At 35.3% G+C, this 20,800-nt stretch overlaps 1 protein-coding gene across 3 annotated transcripts in view; it reads left to right on the forward strand.

Moving 5' to 3' along the window:
- TLK1 (tousled like kinase 1) overlaps positions 1-20,800 on the forward strand; it is a 143,593-nt gene that overhangs the window by 61,048 nt on the left and 61,745 nt on the right. For 2 of the 3 annotated variants that reach the window (XM_059167060.1, XM_059167061.1), the window contains one exon: positions 18,160-18,235. In XM_059167060.1, coding sequence (XP_059023043.1) covers positions 18,160-18,235 — 76 coding nt within the window. Of the gene's footprint in view, positions 1-895; positions 965-18,159; positions 18,236-20,800 lie in introns of all 3 variants that reach the window. The other variant, XM_059167062.1, reaches the window with a different exon arrangement.

Here is a 20,800-nt window from a genome sequence, read left to right on the forward strand (position 1 = left end):
CAGACTGAAGACTACTGGGCATTAGAAAAAAAAAAACAAAACAGTTTCTTTGGTTACATAGCTGAACTCGTACATTAGTGTTACAGATGTTCTTAATGGAAGACAGTTACTAGCCATTCATAATTCTAGTAGATGAAAGTGGTTTTTGAACTGTGTTCTACAGTTTTTTATTATTTTTTGTTATACTTCCGTCTTAGTTTGGTTCTGAGTAAGGGTTTGTTTATTTCCTGAGATACAGATACACATTTTTTTCGTTTTGAAATTTCTTGTCGAATTTCAGGCTGTTGGTTTTCATTTTTCATATTTAAAAATGTCTGGAAAATCCTCTCCCCTCCATCCACTTAGTGATCCCACTAAGAACATACATGGAATTTTACAAGTAGGTATTTGGATCCTTGGTATAGTTAACATTGAGCATGATATACTTGGTGGCATCTGTTTGAAATATGTAGAAAAGACATTCTTTGGGTTTTAGCATTCACTTGCTACAGCAACATCACTTTTTGTGGCTACAACCTATATTTCCTCTGATCAGATTATAGACTTCTGTTATGTTTCAGTGCATGCGCGCGTGTGTGTGTAGGTGTGTGTGTGTGTTTTCCTTCAATGTTAACTTAATTCTCTTTGATCCATTTTGGCCTTTTTTCTACATGGGTTAGTATAGATATAGTTCCTCTAACACCAATAGGTCATTAGCACTTAGTAACTCTTAGCCATTTGGTTTTGGTGTTCAGTGGAAAGAGAATATCAAAGGTAGCATTTTTTAAAGTCCTGTGTTATTGAAAGCATCTGGGAATCTCTAGGTAGACAGTTTTGTGCAGTACTATGCAGGCACCCTGACACTCCAAAGGAGTGTGGCATGGGGTTTTCACTCATCAGGCTTTCCCTTCCACAGAGACAACTGGCAGGCAGCTGAAAGGACTGTGCAAGTGACGGGACTTTATCTGCAGTAGGTTCCCTTGAGGTAAGCGTTAGTAGCCCCTGTAGTACCAGATTATCACAGTTTAGTTTTTTTGTGTTTTTGTGTTTTTTTTTTTTCAAATTAGCACACTTCTATTAAGTCCTTAAAAATTGTAGGTTTAGATTTAGTCAAAGTACAGCTTTTCAGAAACTATATCAAGAATGTTTTCGCTTTATATCTCCTGGACACGAACATTTCTTGATATTTCCAGATTTTGGACTATTTAGTAATTTCACATGCCTTTCCTTTCATGGACTGTTATGTTATGAAGGGCAATAAAGTAATTTTAGATATTTCCCTTTTCTCTTCACCACATCTGATGTTTTTGATATATATTTTTTATACCAAAACATAGTAAAAGTTAGATCATCTATAATAGTTATTTATTTCTGTGTTCTTTATAGGTACCCATGCTCCCAATATAAGTTATAGATGCAGTATTTAATTTTTTCAAAGGAATCAGTCTATAAGTACCACGTCCCTTTAGAGAATTTGAAGAATCACTTTTGACTATATTTTTAGTTAAAAAAAGTTTTTTAAAGACCATACTGTAATTTACAGTGAAGTACAATTTGGTTAACCATTGCATATACGTAGCTTAATTTATATAGAAATTTTGACATTTGAAACAGCAGTAGAAAATCTTAAAAATTTGGGGGCTTTTGCTGGTCTGTGTTTGGTATCAGGAATTTTTACAAATTAAGTCAAGTGGCACAGCATTTTGGAAATGACTGCAGCTTATACATTTTCTTTAAGATTTGAAGAAGCAGGGGTTTTTTTGTTTTATCATTTAAGAAGCAGCTTATCTGGAAAATGATTTTCAGGTTTTATCTCTGTTCTAGATACCTTATAACAAATTTCCTTGGTGAAATTTTACACACCTCAAAATATAGATTATTTGTAGATCATCATGGGAAGTTGTTGGGTGTGAACTATTGTAGGGTGGAAGTACTACTTTTTTTTCCTGGTACACCAGTAGTAAAGTTTATGTAGTATTTCATTGTCTTCTGATGTCATTTTATTCTTTGGTACTCTATTCCCTGATCCATTACATTTCCTTAAATAATAGGTTTTGTTTTTATGAAAAAGAGTACTGAAGGTTTATTAAAAAAATAAATAAATAAATAGCGGTTCTCTGCTGCTCACCTCTACCCCACCTGGCTCTTGAGTCCTTCAGCTCTTTCTGGTATTTATTCCTACATTTTAATACAAATAATATGCATATCTTGAACTTTTGTTTCCTCACTTGGGCATTTTCCTCCCACCCAGTCCTCTTTCAGACATCCAAAACCCCTCTGTTTTCTAGTCTTTTACTTTTAAAACTGAAAAGCATCTCATACTCACTATTAAACTCATTCGAATCTACTTCAACTGAAAATTTTCATTTCAGTTTATATGTGAATTACTTCTTACATGGATTTGCCTTTTATTTCTAAATGTAGAATTGTAGAACAGAAAATTTTTTCCCTTTTTTAATGAAATCGCCTAGTTGGAAGGTGTTGGTCTTGTTTTTACTTCATTTTACATCATTCTAGGTCTATTCAGTGTTGTCCAAAAATTTGTTTTCAGTAAGCATTTATTGCATATGTGTTATCTTCTAGGCTCTGTGCCCAAGCACAGAGAATTTAAAAAAGTGAATACAGTACAATCCCTACCTTCACATGAGATCACTCTCTGGTAGGACAAACAAACTGCTTCATAAAAGAGTGTAGCCCATGCTATAATAGATGTAAATACAAGGTACTATGGAAACAAAGAGCAAGAAACCCCTAATTTTATCTACCGGTCAGGGACAAGAGGGGAGAAAAGTTAAGTCTTCCTTTAAAGGAGAGATAATACTTGAGTTGTTAGGCTATGAATTCATCCTAAAAGACAGAAGCAAAGCTAAGAGAAGAATACAGGCAGAAAGGCTAGGATATGCTTCTGCTTTTGCATGGAAGCATGGTAAATAGTTTTGTTCAAGACATGAGGCAGTGATGCACAACCCTAACTGCACTTTCAGATCACCTGAGAAGCTTAAAAAGCGTACCAAGCTGCCAGCTGGTTTGAAGACTTGTGGTATTGGTAGGCTAATGCAAGAATGGTGAAGGATATGTAGGAGTCAGGGTTAGAAAGTCCTTGTACTTGACAGTAAGGAATTTGGACTACTGTCTAGACTATGGAGAGCCATTTAAACAAACAAAAGGCAAAGTAGAGATGAAGAAGCTCCCCCAGGTTGTAGTGTAGAGGATAGAATCGGAGGCAATGAAACCCAAGTTGGGAAGATCATTTTAGTTAAGGAATATTGTCTCCTTTACAGAACTCCCCAGCCTCCACAGTTTAATATTAGGAATAACGTCAAGTAGGCAGGGTTCTAGTTAAAATGTTCTGAAGTTTATCTTTTGGGTTCTGCCTTCTCCTTCAGATTCTCAAACTTTGGTTATTGATATTACTACCCAGGCCCATGCTTCTCAAACTTAAGTGTGCAAGTGAATTACCAACCGTTCCTTTTGTCTGTAGATCTTGGATGGGGGTTTTCATTTCTAACAAGCTCTCAGATTCCCCTAGATTATGAAATTAGAATCTTTAGGGTTTGATGACTGAGTGAGAGTAAAGAAGGAAAAGGAGGAGCCTAGGGTTATTTAAAGGTATCCAGCTTTAGGTGGATGTTAGTGCCTTTGACCAAGATAGCACAGAAGAAAGAAACATAGGTTTGGCATAGAAGGTAATGAATTAAATTCTTGACAGCACTGAGTTTGAACATCTGTGAATTGAAGATGGTACTTTGGATAGGCAATAGGAGCTAGAGATGAAGACTTGGAGGAGATTTTGGCACAGGTGACCACTTTGAGTAGTTGTAGGATTCCTGGGGGTGGGTCTCTCAGAGTCTTTCAGGGGGTTCCCTGGGTCAAAATAATTTTTATAGTAGTGCTAAGGCATTATTCCCCCCCCCCTTTTATTTTTACAATAATGCTAAGACGTATCTGGCTTTTCATTTTCTCTCGAGTTTACAGTGAAAATTTCCAGAGTCTATAATGACACATGATGACATCATCACTCTGATTTATGAATCGTGTACTTGTATATTCTGATGTTTCAAAACTTTAGTTTTAACATCTAGTATAGTAAACATCGATAGTTAAACCCTATGCAGATAAAACTCCTTGGGGTCCTTGACAGTTTTTAAGAGTTTGTAAGGGAGTCCTAGGACCTAAAAGTTTAAAAACTGCTTCTGTAGGCGAACTCATCTTAATAGTGTGTGTAATGCTGAGAAATGTTAGCAGGTGAGGTAAGCATGCTAGAGAAAGAGCAGTAGTCTGGGTAAGGAGGTAGACAAGCAGTAGGAAGAAAGGGGAATAAGGAGTAGAATTAAATATCATAGAAGTCAGTTAAGATAATTACTGTAAAAAGTTACTAAGAATTGTCACTTGGGCCTAGTTTTAGTAGACTAATGGGAGCAAGATGCTAGACTGTAGTACATTAAAGAGAGCTTGGATAGTGAGGAAATAGTGACAGCAAATATTGACTACTCTTGGCAGAATCTTGATAAGGGAGATGACATCTAGAGTCTAACAGGCTTAACATATTATGTGTGGGGAAGGGCTTCTAAGCAGAATTGTGACGACAGTACAAGGAAAGTGCTGAAAAGAGAGAAGAAAATAGAACCAAACTTAGCACCTTTTTTTTGGAAAGTGGTATGAAATGCCAAGACCCAGAACCTGGGTGGGCAGGGTTCATTGTGGACGGAATTGACTGGAAATACCTTTTTCCCTGATGGGAAAATTTCCAGCCTCATAACCTTTCTTTTACTCCACAGTGAAATAGAGATTATCAGCTGAAGGAAGAGTCATGAGTTGGTTGTGGGTGTGAGAATGATAAACATTTTATGGGAGGGACCAGAAAGGGAATTTGTAGGGGATGGAGGGAAATGGCTATTCATCTTATTTTAAATGTTGTAGAATGCTTGAAGGAGTTGGAAACAGGATCTGTGCATGTTGTTTGCTGTCTAAAAGTCCAGGTTATTTTATGAAGATAAGAGAAGGAGCCCATATTGCTTGATTATCAGTGTTTTCCAAGTTTTTAAAATCTGCCTGATTCACCTATTTGCAGTTCTTCTTCAAGGACCCATCTCTAACTAAGCACAAAGATCTTCTCTACTTTCTCTAAATACTTTGCATTTGCCCTCTCCACTCATCCTTACCTCAGGATGCTAAGAGAAATTATCTTATAGGTCAACTGGAATTTATAATGAACAGTAATACCATAACTCTCCTCCTTGCCTCTTCTTTTGGGTGTCCTAGAATGTATTTTACGTTATTCTTATTTTATTTCTTACTAAGCTTAAAATATTTGTGACTGAATATAAATATGATTGAATTATATAATCTTTAATAATGTTGGAGAAACACATTGAGTCTGTTTATACCTGTGTGCTTACATACAGCATATTACATAATAATATGGGTAAAGCAGACATGTCAGATTATTTTATTTTTGCCTCCATCTTTACTATTCATTCTTTTCAAATGTATGGTTTTTTTATGTTTTTTATGATTTTAATTATTTATTTTGACAGAGAGAGAGAGAGATCACAAGTAGGCAGAGAGGCAGGCAGAGATGGGGGGAGCAGAGAGCCCAACACGGAGCTTGATCCCAGGACCCTGAGCCATCCAGGTGCCCCTAACTATTCATCTTTTATAATTCTTCTGTGTAACCTGAATTATTGGTGCTGCACATTTTATTTATTTATTTAAAGATTTTATTTATTTATTTGAGAGAGAGAGAGAGAGACCACAAGCAGGGCAAGTGTCAGAGGGAGAGGGAAAAGCAGACGCTCCTGAGCAGGGAGCCCAACACAAGGCTCAGTCCCAGCACCCTGGGATCATGACCTGAGCTGAAGGCAGACACTTACCTGACTGAGCCACCCAGGCATCCCTGTGTGGAAAATTTTTAAAAAGATGATTTCTTTTTCTAGAGCTGGTTCCCCCCAACCCCTTCCTCTTGAGTAATTAATTACCCGTTCTTTAACCCTCTGTCCACTAGCATTGAATTACTATTTATTTTTGGTCCAAGTTCGTTTGATTTCTGAGATATTTAGGATTAAGGATTTTAATTATAGGAATTAGGAAGCTAAGATAGTAGTTGTATCTAGACACTTAAACTTAAATCCATTTTCAGAATTGTAATGATTGTAATGAGAGAAAAATATGATATGGTGCCTTGATTGTCTTAATTTACCTCTAATGTTGATTAATGAAGGTCATTTTATGAAAGTTCTGATTAGCTTTGTCATTTGAATGAAGTTTCTAGGAGTGGTCTTGAAACCTAAAGGAGATTTTTTTTTTCTCATTCGAGTTGAAGTGATGGTATAATACTTTGTTCTTTTTTTAGAAGAATTTTCAAAGGACCATGTTATGTGTGGTTTCTTATTTTCATATTTTGTAGGAAGTAGAAATTAAAGAATACCAGGGAATTAGACCTAAAACTAGGTTGAATCTGACTTTAGGAGGGCATTATTTCCATTTCTAGAACTAGTGGTAATTGTTTATAGAGATCTTTCATAGGTTATTTTTAACATAAAATCTCCTTTGTTGAAGGAGGTATTTAAAAATTACACAAAAACCTGTGTAAATAAGTTTAAATAGGTTATTTTCTGATATTAGTAAATTGGCTGAATTAAGAGAGTGGTAAGAGAATGTCCTGTTTTTATCTCGTTTCTGCTCATACCCATCTCTACTTTTTATATTCCTTTTTGCCCTCTTAATAGTGTTTAGCTTAAGTGTTTGCTCAGTGAATACTTAGGTATCCTAGATTGATTGGAGATTATGATTCTATTTGAAAGTAGAGGTAATACTAACCTTAAATTTTAGGTTTTAGGTAGATTTAAAAAAAATTCATTACAGTTTTACTTGCCTATATGTGTTTGTTATAACCCAGAGAAATCTTTTTTTAAAAAAATGTCTTAGTTGGAATACCCAGTAAGAAAGAAGAAAACTTGAAAAATGAATTTAGTGATATGTAGTTAAGTTATCACTGAAGGTCACATTTTCATGTCTATTCCTCCCCTAGGTGAATTACCTTGTTTTTGAGTTTATTCTGTTTAAATCTGTTTAGCTCCTCAAGGTTGTTAGATATCTAGTGTATTGCCCTCATCAATTTTAAGAAATACTCTTTTCTATCCTGCTGCCTACATTATTTTCTAAAATGTTTTAGCCTGTTAAATGATTTTTGTGGTATTCTACTTGATGGGTTCCTCCATCTTGTTTTTGCGCTGGTAGTATTTTCTCATTACTTCTTTACTGTGTTAGGTGGGCAAACCAAAAATCTTAATAAGTATTACTACATTAATTGTTTTCCTAAGACATTAGATTTAACAGTGTTGCTATATACAATATATAATGTGTAATAACAATATTCTCTTGAAGGAGAGTAATGTGTATTGCAAAATGGTGTATTTTATAACAGTAATAAAGACATTTTCTCATTAGAGGAGTTCAGGGTTTTTTTCCTCTCCCTTACAAGATTCATAATCATACTTCTAAACTGTAGGATTTAAAGTTCTTATGAAATACCTGGAATTAATTTGTAAAATTTCCATTTATTTAAAAAGAGAAAACTATTTAATTCTACCACTATCCATTAAAAAGACATGCTCATATAGGAGCTATATTCATCTAAAAGTTAGTGTGTCTGACCCTAACATATGTTATATGACAGGGTTCACAGCAAAGGAAGTGCGTCTATTTTGGTTGAATATATATATATGTCCCTGCTCTCCTGGAAGGAAAAGTGAACTGGAAACCAAATGCGGGTCTGATGCTGGCTCTGTGCCCCATTTCCCATAAAGGTGGTGGAGCACTATGTGTGTCAGAGTCAACTGGAAAGATTTTTTCAAAGGAAAAAGAATTTCCTGCTTAGACATTCTAATATACTCTGTATAGATCATCTTTCACTTTCTTATAAATCATGAAATCTTGAAAAAATGTTCTATAACCCATTTACTTAGCCAGGAAATAAATAGCTATTAAATATTGTGCATTTAGTGTCAGTGGTTGGTTGTTTTTAGAACAAGAACATTCTGAGTTGATTGATAAAGATAAGATTAGAAGAGAAAAATGCCAAGTCATCCTAAGATAACTTTAAAAGTGGAACCTGGTATAGTGCTTGACCATAGTATTATATGCTCAGTAAACGTTTGTTGAATGAGTAAATAGAACATCACTTTAGTTGTAGCAAACTATTCAGGTAGTTTTTGTGTCAGCAACTACAAATGATTCTTACACATTAATCACACCAAGGTTCCTTAACCTTAATGTTGTTGACATTTGGGATCAGATAATTCTTGAGGTGGGATGGGGTTGTCTGTGAATGTAGTATGTTTAGCAGCATCTCTGCCTAACACATTAGATATCTACCTACTCTCCCCACCCCCCAACCCCCAGCCACCCCTCTCCTGCTTGTGACAACCCAAAGTATATCCAGTCATTGCCAGATATGCCCTGGTTGAGAACCCTGCCCATTAATGAAGCAGATAAATAGTTTGAACATGTTACCTGTGGAGCTAGATTACAATTCTTTTTAAGTTTTACATCTCCTAAGTATGGAAGCAGAACCCTAGAGAGATTAGTTAATTTGCCTACAGATAGTAAGTTAACAGTCAAAATTCTAATTCCAAGGTATCTGTTTTGTTTTGAAGTAACGTTCTCAACGGCTGTCTGTGCTCTGCTCTCTCTCTGTAACTAAGATAATGTGTAACTTACTAGTTAAATGTTCCTAGCTAGTCTTTTGGGGGAAAAATGGTATTCTTTTATTGGAAATATTTAGATTTAAGGTAGTTTATAGTTACATCAAATTTGCCAGTCCAATATATGCCTGGGCTAATAGCATTTCACAAATATTTTATCTGATAAATACTGCTTTTAGTCTGGATTTTAAGGGCAATCAGCACAAGCTGACATTACTGATAAGTTTGACTTCAGTATGTTATACTGTAGTAGAGCTTTAAAAATATTAGATGTATTTTTGTTAGCAGAACATAGTATTATGATTAATTCTCATTTTCTAAAATAGCTGAGTAACCATGACAATCCACTGGACTTCTTATATCCTAATGAGTTTTCTGCTATATGCGACAATTTGGGTCTTTAATTTTTTCTTAAAGATTTTATTTATTTATTTATTTATTTATTTATTTATTTATTTTTAAAGATTTTATTTATTTATCAGAGGGAGAAAGGGGAATGAGTGAGCACAGGCAGACAGAATGGCAGGCAGAGGCAGAGGGAGAAGCAGGCTCCCTGCTGAGCAAGGAGCCCGATGTGGGACTCGATCCCAGGACTCTGGGATCACAACCTGAGCCGAAGGCAGCTACTTAACCAACTGAGCCACCCAGGCGTCCCAAGATTTTATTTATTTATTTGACAGAGATCACAAGTAGGCAGAGAGGCAGTCAGGTCCCCCTGACGAGCAGAGAGCCCGATGTGGGGCATGATCCCAAGACCCTGAGATCATGACCTGAGCCGAAGGCAGAGGCTTAACCCTCTGTGCCACCCAGGCGCCCCAGGGGTCTTTAATTTTTAATAGAAGATTATATTAATTTTTTTAAAAGATTTTTTTATTTGAGAGAGGGAAAGAGTGTCTGAGTGCCTGCTTGTAGGTGGGGAGAGGGGCAGAGAGAGAGAGAATCTGAAGCAGACTCCCGCTGAGGTCGGAACCCTTTGTGGGAGCTGTTATCTCACACCCATGAGATCATGACCTGAGCCGGAATCAGGAATCAGATGCTTAACCAACTAAGCCACCTAGGTGCCCCAAGAGTAATTTCTTAATTTTAGACAATTTCCAATGTGGAATATTGCAGGACTTATTGTTGTATATATAAATTGCCTATTGCTAATGCATGCATCACTTCTGGAGCCCTTTTTTTTTTAAAGATTTATTTATTTATTTATTTATTTGAGAGAGAAGAGAGAGTCTTCAGCAGACTCTGAGCTAAGCATGGAGCCCTACACGGGGCTTGATCTCATGATCCATGAGATCTCACCCTGCACCAAAACCTAGAGTTGGATGCTTAACTGACTGTACCACGCAGGTGCCCCTGGAGCTCTTTAAAAGTAAGGATTCCTTTGGTCTCTCTCCAGAAATGGTTAAATTTGGAATGGGCACTTCAGCATGAACTTCAAATAAAAGCTTTGTAAGTGATTATGATGTATAGTAACATTGAGAATCCATGCTAATATCTTTATGATAGAACGATTTATTTTAAAAAACACACTTTTTGGGGTGCCTGGGTGGCTCAGTGGGTTAAAGCCTCTGCCTTCGGCTCAGGTCATGGTCTCAGGGTCCTGGGATTGAGCCCCGCATCGGGCTCTCTGCTCGGTGGGGAGCCTGCTTCCTCCTCTCTCTCTCTCTCTGCCTGCCTCTCTGACTACTTCTGATCTTTCAAATAAATAAATAAAAATCATTAATTAAAAAAAATTTAAAAACACACTTTTTGAGGGTTATAAATGTATTGCTACAGAGAATAGCAATGGGATACCACTTTTTTTCCCCCTTAACACATCAGGTAGATATTTAAAGGTTAGTGGGCATTATCACAGTGAAAGTGTGATTGATACTGCCTTTGAAAATGCACTTTTGCAATATGTAAAATTTTTAGTGTTCATATTCTGTGACACAACATTTACATTTAGAAGTGTCTGTCCCAAAGATATTGTTTAAGGATTTAGCGATTCATGTTCAGAGAAAGGTCTGTAGGGATATTATACAGGAGTATATTTTACTCCATCATGAGTGTCACACCGGGAGAAAAGTTGTGAAATCACTGTTCTAAATTTTACTATTGTAAGTACTTTCAAAATGCCAACATTTCCAGAATAAGTTATCTTGAAAATTTGCTTTTTCCTTCCACAGCAGTTGCTCTATATGTCTGTTTTATTCTGGCTGTATGATTTGAAAACTTTAAAGATCATATGAATAGGGGGGAAAGTCCAACTTTATTTTATGTTTTGTTTTATATTGTTCAACAAATAACGCCTTAAAGGGAAAGCCAGAGAAGGGGAAAATGCCAAGAAGTAATTATGCTTTGTAAATTGTCAGAAAATGGCTAATAAAATTGCATTCATCAATATTGAAACTTGGTATGCTCCTTTAAACATACGTGAATGCAAATTTAAAATGGGTCCAGATAATAGGAGCTTGAGAAGTCAGACTATGAGGATGGCAAGTTAAGGTAGCTTTTAAAAATTAAGAGTAAGATTGCAGTAGTATTACAGTTCTTTTAGGTGCTCATGTGCTTGTGGATATTATCTGTTTGTAAGGCAAGTAAGGTTCCTTTGGGCAAAAACCCAAAAAATGATGTGAGCTGGCACAGTTTAAGTAACCTGTAAGACAGCACACATTTCCATTGGGTAGTTACCTAAGTTTATCTTATTGGCTCTCCACCATCTTTGATAGTACATATTATTAAATAATAAAAGCAGTACAGCAGAAAATAGGCTACACTCAAAATTGCTGATGTGTTGATTGGATTTACTTGAAACAGCAAGGAGATGCTATTATTTCATGATAGGATCCCAAAATGTTGCATACATAAACTTTTTTTTTTTTAATTTAAACTTTATTTTTTCAATGTTCCAAGAAGTAAATAAACTTGTTACACTAAATATTAAAGTCAGCAATGTAACAAAGATCTTCTTTAGATGTCAAAGATTCAAGCAAACATTTCCAGATAATAATTGTTCTCCATATTAAAGTTTTGACTGTTGGGCAAAGACAGACTGTGAATTTCAGGTCCTGCCAGCTCAAAATCCTTGAACTAGGATGTACATATCTCATGATAGTTTTAACTAAATGTAAATTGGATGCAAAGCAGCAAAGAAATTTTTACAATAGAATTTTAGTTTTCTTAAAGTGCATTATTCTAACCAAATTTTTATAGCAAAAGGTTGGAAGAAACAGTATCTTGTACATCTGATATTCTTGAATAGAACATCTATTTTACATTGACTATTTTTATAAAACTCCAGATTTTCCTTTCTAGTTCAGTGCTGTTTTGATATGTGCCATTAAAGTAACAGATTTCTTCAACATTTTCCTGTCTCACATCTAGTTCAACAAATTTTGCCTAGAAATATGGAATAAAATTGAACATTGGCATAAATTTGTCATGCCATTTTTTTTGAAGTATAGTGACCTTAAATTTGATAGCTGAGTAACCCTATGAATCATTGGAATAGCCAGTGATTTGTATTTTTTTAAACTAATCTGTAGCTAAATGAATCAGTTGGAAAAAATACATTCTGACAAGATGGAGGATTGAATATTTTGTTACGGGTATTATTTAATATTTAAGTAACTTTTCTTTCTATATTTTTTTAAGATGTTATTTATTTATTTGAGAGAGAGAGATTGAGCACAAGGCAGGGAGGGGCAGAGGAAGTAGGAGAAGCAGGTTCAGTCCGAGGACTCTGGGATCATGAGCTAGCCGAAGGCAGATGCTTAACCGACTGAGCCACCCAGGTGCCCCATTCTTCTTTCTATTCTAAAGAATTTTCTCATTCAATGGGAAGAGATTAAATATATCTGTGTCATTAACTGTAGTAAATTTATAGAGATGATGATCTCTGACTTTTCTTTTTGTTGTCCAGTCAAGGCTGATGAAATCTACTTAAGGTAGAGGTAAAAAATTTTAATATCTACTCCTTCTCTTTTGTGATGATATCTGAACATACTGTTAAAATTTCCTATAATGCATTTATGCCAATAATTTTAAATAGCTCTATTTGGAGGCTGATAGAGGTGGTTATCTTCTATCATGGCACAATTCATACTGATTTATCTCCCTCCTGTGGCAGTGTTAAGATTGTAGGATTTTTTTTTTTATATTTTGTCTTACTTGCATTGAAGAAACACATTTATTTTTATTTTAAAAAATAAGTCAAGGAGTCAGATAAAACAGGATCCCATATTAGATTTGAAAACTTGTTTAATAATCACTGGCTTAAATTCCAAATAAAATAGAAGCATTAGTTTAATTATATCACTACCACCTCTTGAGTCCTTTAGATTTGTCTGTTTTTTGAACATACTGTTCAATTGCTAGAAAATACCATGTAAATTATCACTGATATCTTAGAGCATTTAAATGCCACAGTAATCGTTCAGATTTTGGTATGATTACAAATTAGCATTTATAAAGCTAAATTGATATGAACAGTACCACTTTCTACTTTCGTCACTTTCTCCTAACCACTGTTCCATTGTACAGTGTAATTCTTTGACTTTTTATAATTGTGGTAGTCTTTCCATCTTTCAAAGCCAAATCAGGGGCACCTGGGTTGTGCATTCAGTTGAGCTTCTCCATTTAGGTCATGAATCTCATAGTTGTGAGATGGAGTCTTCATTGGGTTCCGTGCTCAGTGTGGTATCTGCTTCAGATTCTCTCTCTCCTGCTGGCCCTCCCCCAGCTTGTGCTCTCTCTGTCTCAAATGAATAAATCTTTAAAAATAAAGCCATATCATATTTTGCTTTCCGTATTTATTTTGCCATCTATTTTCTGGTCAGCTGTAATGCAGTAGTTAAGAAAAAAAAATTAGAGAAGCAAAGAAAGAAACGACTGCATCAGCAAGAGTAGTAATAAACTTGAAAACATTCTATAAAATATGCAATATGTGCAATTTTTACACCTTGTGCAAATGCAAAGCTGGCTTGGTTGATGTCCCTTGGATTTTCTAGGAGATCACTGGTCAAGATCAGTGGGTTTTCAAATCTTTTTTTAAGCTGTAGAACTCTTCCTTCAAAGTAAGTCCAACATGGAACCTCTGTTAAAATGAGGGGTGCTGTGTTTGCAGGCATGGAGGTGGAGGTAGGATGTGTCTTTGATAGGCTAGTGCCTTAGTTCAGCTCCCTGCTCCTTCCTTCCCTTTTCCTCTTCTTTAACATCTTTTGAGGCACAACCTCCTCTCCTAAGGTATCTCTGGAGTACAGTTTGAAAATCGCAGATAGCATTCTGAATCTTTCTTCACTGGTGAGCCATTTTAGAGATGAAATATTTGGTACCTTTCTGCATATCCTAAATCTCCAGGGTTCTAAATTCTCAAATCCGTGTAGAAATGAGAACTCAGGAGAACTGTTAGCAGTAACCTTCACTGAGAATTTTAGTTTTGTTTACTATAGGTACTGTTCAGACTTACATTTAAAAACAACAACAAAAAAACCGTAATGCACATTTTCCTGAGGTTAGTATAGCATATTTAGACCGTAGACTGCTGGTTCTGTAGCTTATAGTTGAAAAGAGAGTTGAATGGGACCTTAAAGAGGAAACATCGCTTATTTTGTAAGCCCTACAAGTTATTTTTAAGCTGTTAGGAAAGAAACTGCTAATCATTTAACATGTGATTGAAGTTTTGAAATAGAAAAGTACATAGATTTTTGGAATAATAATAATAATAATAATAAACAGTTTTTGTTTTGAAAAAACAATTTTATACTAGATGTAGTAATTGTGTGTGTAAAAACTGTAACTTTAAATTCAGATAAGAAAATTTATTGGGTGCTTATTGACATTTATAGATGTTTCAGATGGTGTACTGTTTCACAACTGTTTCAGATGGTGTACTAAGTGTGTCTCTGGTGTGTTTCTTATTTAATCCCCATAGTCCTACACCTGTATTACCACATTTTAAAATTGATGAGAATAGGGTGCCTGGCTGGCTCAGTCAGTAGAATATGTGACTCTTGATCCTTGGGGTTGTGAATTTGAGCCCCATGTAGGGCACAGAGATTACTAAAAAAAAAACTGATGAAAAATTGGAGTCTTACTGTAAGTAATGGACCCAGAGGGCTGCCTGGGTGGCTCAGTGGGTTAATAAGCCTCTGCCTTCAGCTCAGGTCATGATCTCAGGGTTCTGGGATTGAGTCCCGCATCAGGCTCTTTGCTAGACAGGGAGCCTACTTCCTCCTCCCTCTCTCTCTCTCTCCCTCTGTGCCTTCTTGTGATCTCTGTCAAATAAATAAAATCCTTTAAAAAAAAAAAAAAAACGGACCTAGAGACCCAGAGTTTGATTCTTAGTCTCAGTCTGTGGTTCTTCAGAGACCAGTGGTTCTTGCTTTCTGGGAAATGATGTTTCTTTTGGGCTGACAGAACAAGTCTAAAATAATCTGAGGTGAGAGTGAGGAATGAGGTGGTAACAGTAGGACATGGGTGAGAAAAGATTAGGGTTTATAGGAAGGGATGAAATATGGTCTGTTTGTAATAGAAACACTTATTTTATAGATGAATTTAGTTACATCTCAGTTTTCCTTTTTCGTTTTTTATTTTTGTTCAACTTTTCAGTTTATTACCTATTTCCAACTTCTTTACCTGTACTAGTTATACATTATAGTCTTAAAATTAATTTTAGTCTTGTTCCCCCCCACACACACACCCATTCCTCAAATTCTCTGGTTGAAAGGAGGTAAACTTGTTGCCTTTTGGGTTGTTTTTACACTGTAATAAATATGCATCTAGGTTTTTTCTTTTCTTTTCTTTCTTTTTTTTTTTTAAAGATTTTATTTATTTATTTGTCAGGGATAGAGGGAGAGAGAGCAAATGAGCACAGGCAGGCAGAGGCAGAGGGAGAAGCAGGCTCCCTGCTGAGCAAGGAGCTCAATGTGGGACACGATCCCAGGATGCTGGGATCATAACCTGAGCCGAAGGCAGCCGCTTAACCAACTGAGCCACCGAGGCGTCCCTGCATCTAGGTTTTTTCATTCATTGTTTTTAACAAAATGACATTTTCTCCAAGGACTGTCCCACTTTCCCATGCCATTAAATTTTAAATTTAGGTAGTGAAATTTTGCCTCAGTTTTTACTTAAATAATCTGTAGGTCTTTAGGGGGAAAAAAAAAGACCCTAAGTTTCTTCAAGTATATATCCAGTAAAGTGGTTAATGAGTGTTATTCCAAATAAGTTTGTGAATTTCTTCATACACTATAACTTTCCATCCCATTCCCCTTTTGGAGATAGCAGGTGAATGTTAGCATTTAAAAGCTTTGTGCTTAATAAATCTAACTTTGTTCACCCTGGCTGAACTGTCCCACTCTGCTCTGCATTTAAAATGTAGCCTCTCCCCCTGGGGATAAAAATATATGTTTATAAAAATAAAAAATTAAAAAAAAAAAAAAAGTAGCCTCTCAACCTAACTCATCCACTGTTCCTTGGAAAATATTTTAGAAAGTGATACGAAACCATAGGTAGAAAATGTTTCTAGTATAATTTTTAGAATTGTGTTATTCTATGTGATTTTGTTGTTGTTGTTTATTTAAAAGTAGCTAGTCAGGATTTAAGATGGAATACAGATGGGATCCTGCCATGCTTAAAAATTAGTGCAACATTAAACTGTAATGAAAAACTGTATTTTATTGATCTTAAGCTACTTTTTTTTTTACATAGATTAGATAAAGTTGTGAATAAGTACTATTTGGGAATCCTCTTTTGTTTTAAGATAGATTTTAGGGTTCTTTATAAAAATGTTAACTTAGAGTTTTTATTTGGTGCTTTTTTGAGTAAAATAGAAAATTGGTTATTGTTTGCCTGAGTCTGATAAATAATGAACTATTTACCCTAACCTGCTGATACATCAGTCTACTTCCTGAGTAGATTGCCAGTTAGGGAAGATTTCTTTAAGATCCCTGGTTTGTGTTATGAAAACATGAAGGCAGTTTATCGGTTATAATTTTATTTACAAACTTGATAAAATTTTGAAATATTTTTGATACAGAACACATAGCATGTCGTTTACAGAAAAAAAGAGCATTTCGGCCATGGAAGTACAGGCTTGAATTTGATTTAAATCCTGGTTACCTTGAATAAATTATTTAATATTAATGTAGCTATCAAGTGATAACTGTACGCTAGGCATGAGGAAATGGAGGGGATGGGGAGATGATAGAACTCCTGTTGTTGAAGAATTCAGGCACTGGAACATTTGATTCATCCTCTGTATCTGTTATGTTGAAAAAATGGGTAAGAGAACTTAAAATCTCCATTATTCTGAAGAGGAATCATAGATGCTCAACACAAGTTATGTGTTGTCATTCATATTGTTTAATCATAGACTACTCAGAGACAACAAAATATAGATTATTTCCCTTTCTTGTCTGGGAACTGCACTGGCTTTAGAGGTTTATTTTAAGTTGCTTCGATGTATCATTCATTCAAATGTTCTTTGTTCTGGCACCAGACATACTTGCTAATCTTTTAGAATTTGAGGACCTTGTGCCATTGCAGTGTGCTTTTTGTTCTTAGTTTTGATTTTTAACTAAGCATAACATCTTGTTAGATTCCACAAAAATTACTTGTTATTTTAGCCTGATGAAAATGCTAATTTGAGAACAAGCAATCATCTAGGGTTGGGGAATCTGCAGACTTCTTCTGTAAAGGGCCAGATGTTTTTAGGCTTTGTGGACCATATAGTCTTTCTGGGAACTAACTCTGATATCATAGTGTGAAAGCAGCCATAGTCAGTACATAAATGAATGAGTATAGCTGTGTTCCAATAAAACATTATTTATGGACACTGAAATTTGAGTTTCTTAAAATTTTCACATCATAATATTGTTTTAATTATTAAAATTTTCAGTTACTTAAAAATATAAAAGTTATGCCTAGGTAATGGGCATTATAAAAACAGGTGACTAGCAGATTTGGTCATTGGGCTGTAGTTTGCTGCCACTGACTTAGAGCATAATCTATGAATTTACTGTAGTTGTTAGATAATAATTATAAGGATTGTATATATATTGGGGTTTGAATTCTGCTCTTTTCTTTTTCATCCAAGTTTACTTTAAAGACTAAATATGTGTGATTAATAGAAAACAAATAGGAAAAACATAGGGTATTTTTCTTTACTTATTTTTTGCCCAATCAGTTAAGAATTTGAAGGGTGCTTTAAATGGCTGCTTACTCTCAGATTTTTTATCCATCTCAAGTCGAATTCTGTAAATGTGAATTTCAAGTAATTTGTACAAGGACTTTTTCTGTACTTTGGATGTTTAAAATTTACACAGTTGCAAAATTTAACTTTTAAATCAATTGTATATAGGCAATTATACATTTACATTCACATGAGCACTATTGAACAAAATAGTTTTTGTTTTGAAAATAATAATTTTTATACTGGCTGTAGTTACTGTGTGTGTAAAAACTGTAACTTTAAATTCTCTTAACTTGCTTTCTGTAGACACCAGAGAAGAAACAATCAGAGTCATCCAGAGGAAGAAAGAGAAAAGCAGAAAACCAGAATGAAAGTAGTCAGGGTAAGTGAAGCGAAATCTTTCGGAGCCAAATAAGTATTTATAATTAATCTGATTTTGATAACTTAATATTTTGTAGAAGTAATATTGTATTTTTATAGCTATTATAATTCATGCATTAATAATAGTTTATAAATGTACTAACCATAAGAAAGAATAATAATATGAAATTGAAATCTTTTGTACCACAGGTAGTATGTGGTGGTTACTGTTTTTAGGCTTTTGGACATTTCCCTTATTTTTTTTTGCTTGAGAATTCGAAAGGCCAAGTGTCATGTCCAAACCTGGCAAACATTACCTTACCACCTTTCATTTTTCTTTCTTTATCTGAGTTAGTGTTGAAATGGCTTCTTATCTTTGAGTAAGAACTTTAGATGTCACTTTAAATTGCAAGCACCAAAAGCTTGCTTATTCCTTTTATTTAAAAAAGAAAAAGGCTGTATAAAAATGGTTGAGACGCTTATTAAAGCATCATCTTTTTCTTTCCATACCTGTTCTTCATTCTTTCTTGCATGCCTACCCTTGTGATATAGACTAAGAAGATGATTTTGAAGTCATCTACAAAACTCTTATAATGGACAACAAAACAGTATTGTTGTTTAATTTGGTCACTCAAACTTAAATACAGTAAATTGGTTCTTAAGTCATATATGTCTATATACATATGATTCATGTTTTGGAGCCACTCTTTAGCTTTAAGGACTGAGACCAGGACCCATGGCTTACTAGTACTTACATGTTGCACTGATATCAAGGAATATATTTGCAGCAACTATCTGTGTGGAAGGAGGAAGTTAAGTCACTCTAGCGTCTTTCTGTAGAAGTGTGGTATTTTGTATCTCCATCTCAAAGCTCAATTTTGGTTTTAATGTAATTCCGCCAGATTGTGGTTAGTGGCCTTGGAGCTTTATTTAGTGTAAAGTTACATTAGTTATGATAGTTTCGACTTTAGATTTAAAAACTCACTTAAAAGCAGGTCCCAAATTAGGGTGAGACTTCTGGGTTGGTTGATTCAACCTGTGTTTTTAAAAATCCATGTTTAGGGCGCCTGTGTGAAGCCTCTGCCTTCGGCTCAGGTCACGATTCCATTGTCCTGGGATCGAACCCCGCATTGGGCTCTCTGCTCAGCAGGGAGCCTGCTTCCCCCCTCTCTGCCTACTTCTCATCTCCTCAAAAAAAAAAAGAAAAAAAGAAAAAAAACTCCATGTTTATTTCTTTGCGGTCTGCTATCCATAAGAATTGTCTAGGGGCGCCTGGGTGGCTCAGTGGGTTAAAGCCTCTGCCTTCGGCTCAGGTCATGATCCCGGAGTCCTGGGATCAAGCCCCGCATCGGGCTCTCCTCTCAGCAGGGAGCCTGCTTCCTTCTCTCTCTCTGCCTGCCTCTCTGCCTACTTGTGATCTCTGTCTGTCAAATAAATAAATAAAATCTTTAAAAAACAAAAAAAAGAATTGTCTAATTTTCTTACGTTTTTAGAACAGCTGCCAGTTTTGACTGGATTTACTTGCTTGAGCTTTCACACTTGTATTTGTTTTAGAGAGAGGTTGGCTTTCTGTGTTTTTTTTTCCCCCTCTTTCTTTGAATATAAGATTCTTCAAGTCCAGAGCAAACCTCTCCTGTAATCCTGTCAGCCAGAATTGGGTCATGAGTCCACATTCATTCCATACCCAGTTATATCCAACAGACATACTGTTGCCCTTAGAAAAACCAGGTCCATCTCTGAAATTCAAAGTGGGTAAAGTTCCTTTTAGAAATGTGGACTTTGTGTAGAAGAGATTTTTGAATTTTGTTCAAAATTGGAATTCTGATCAGGAGGGGACAGGAACTAGGGTGGAGACCAGATAGGAGTCAGCTTTCCCTGATATTACATGTGGTATATAGTGGGGAAGGAATATTAACAGCCAAGTTTGGGTTCAGTTACGGAAAAAGAATTAGGGACATAGCTTCTGGATAGGAAACCAAAACTGTCTCTTTTGTCTTTAAAGAATAGCACCTTCTTCAGAATCTGCAGGAAAATTGTTATAGGTGGGAGGAAAATTCTTTGGGTTTACAGGTGTGCCTTATAAATACTGCAGGTTTGGTTCCAGACCATCACAGTAAAGCAAGTATCACGATAAATGAATCAAATTTTTTGGTTTTCCAGTGTATTTAAAAGTATGTTTATACTCCAGTCTATTGTGTGTCAATAGCATTATGTCTAAAAAACATCATACATATCTTAATTTTTAAAATATTACTTTCATTGAGTTGTAATCACTGATAACAAGTTACAATAAATACCATAATAATGAAAAAATTTTTGAAATATTGTGAGAATTACTAAAATGTGACACAGAGACATGAAGTGAACAAATGCTATCTATTGGAAAAATGGGGTCTATAGACTTGCTCAATGCAAGTTTGCCAAAAATCTTCAATTTGTGTTTAAAAAAAAAAAACCGAAATCAGTGAAAATCAGTAAAACAAGATGTGCCTTTAAAACCTTTACAGTCCTTTCTGACCTCTAAGTAAATCTGCACAAAACTGTTGTTCACACTTTCTAGGTACCATTTATATAGTCCTGGGCACTT

The sequence above is a fragment of the Mustela lutreola genome, chromosome 3 (genome assembly GCF_030435805.1).
Source record: "Mustela lutreola isolate mMusLut2 chromosome 3, mMusLut2.pri, whole genome shotgun sequence".
Classification (NCBI taxonomy): Eukaryota; Metazoa; Chordata; class Mammalia; order Carnivora; family Mustelidae; genus Mustela; species Mustela lutreola.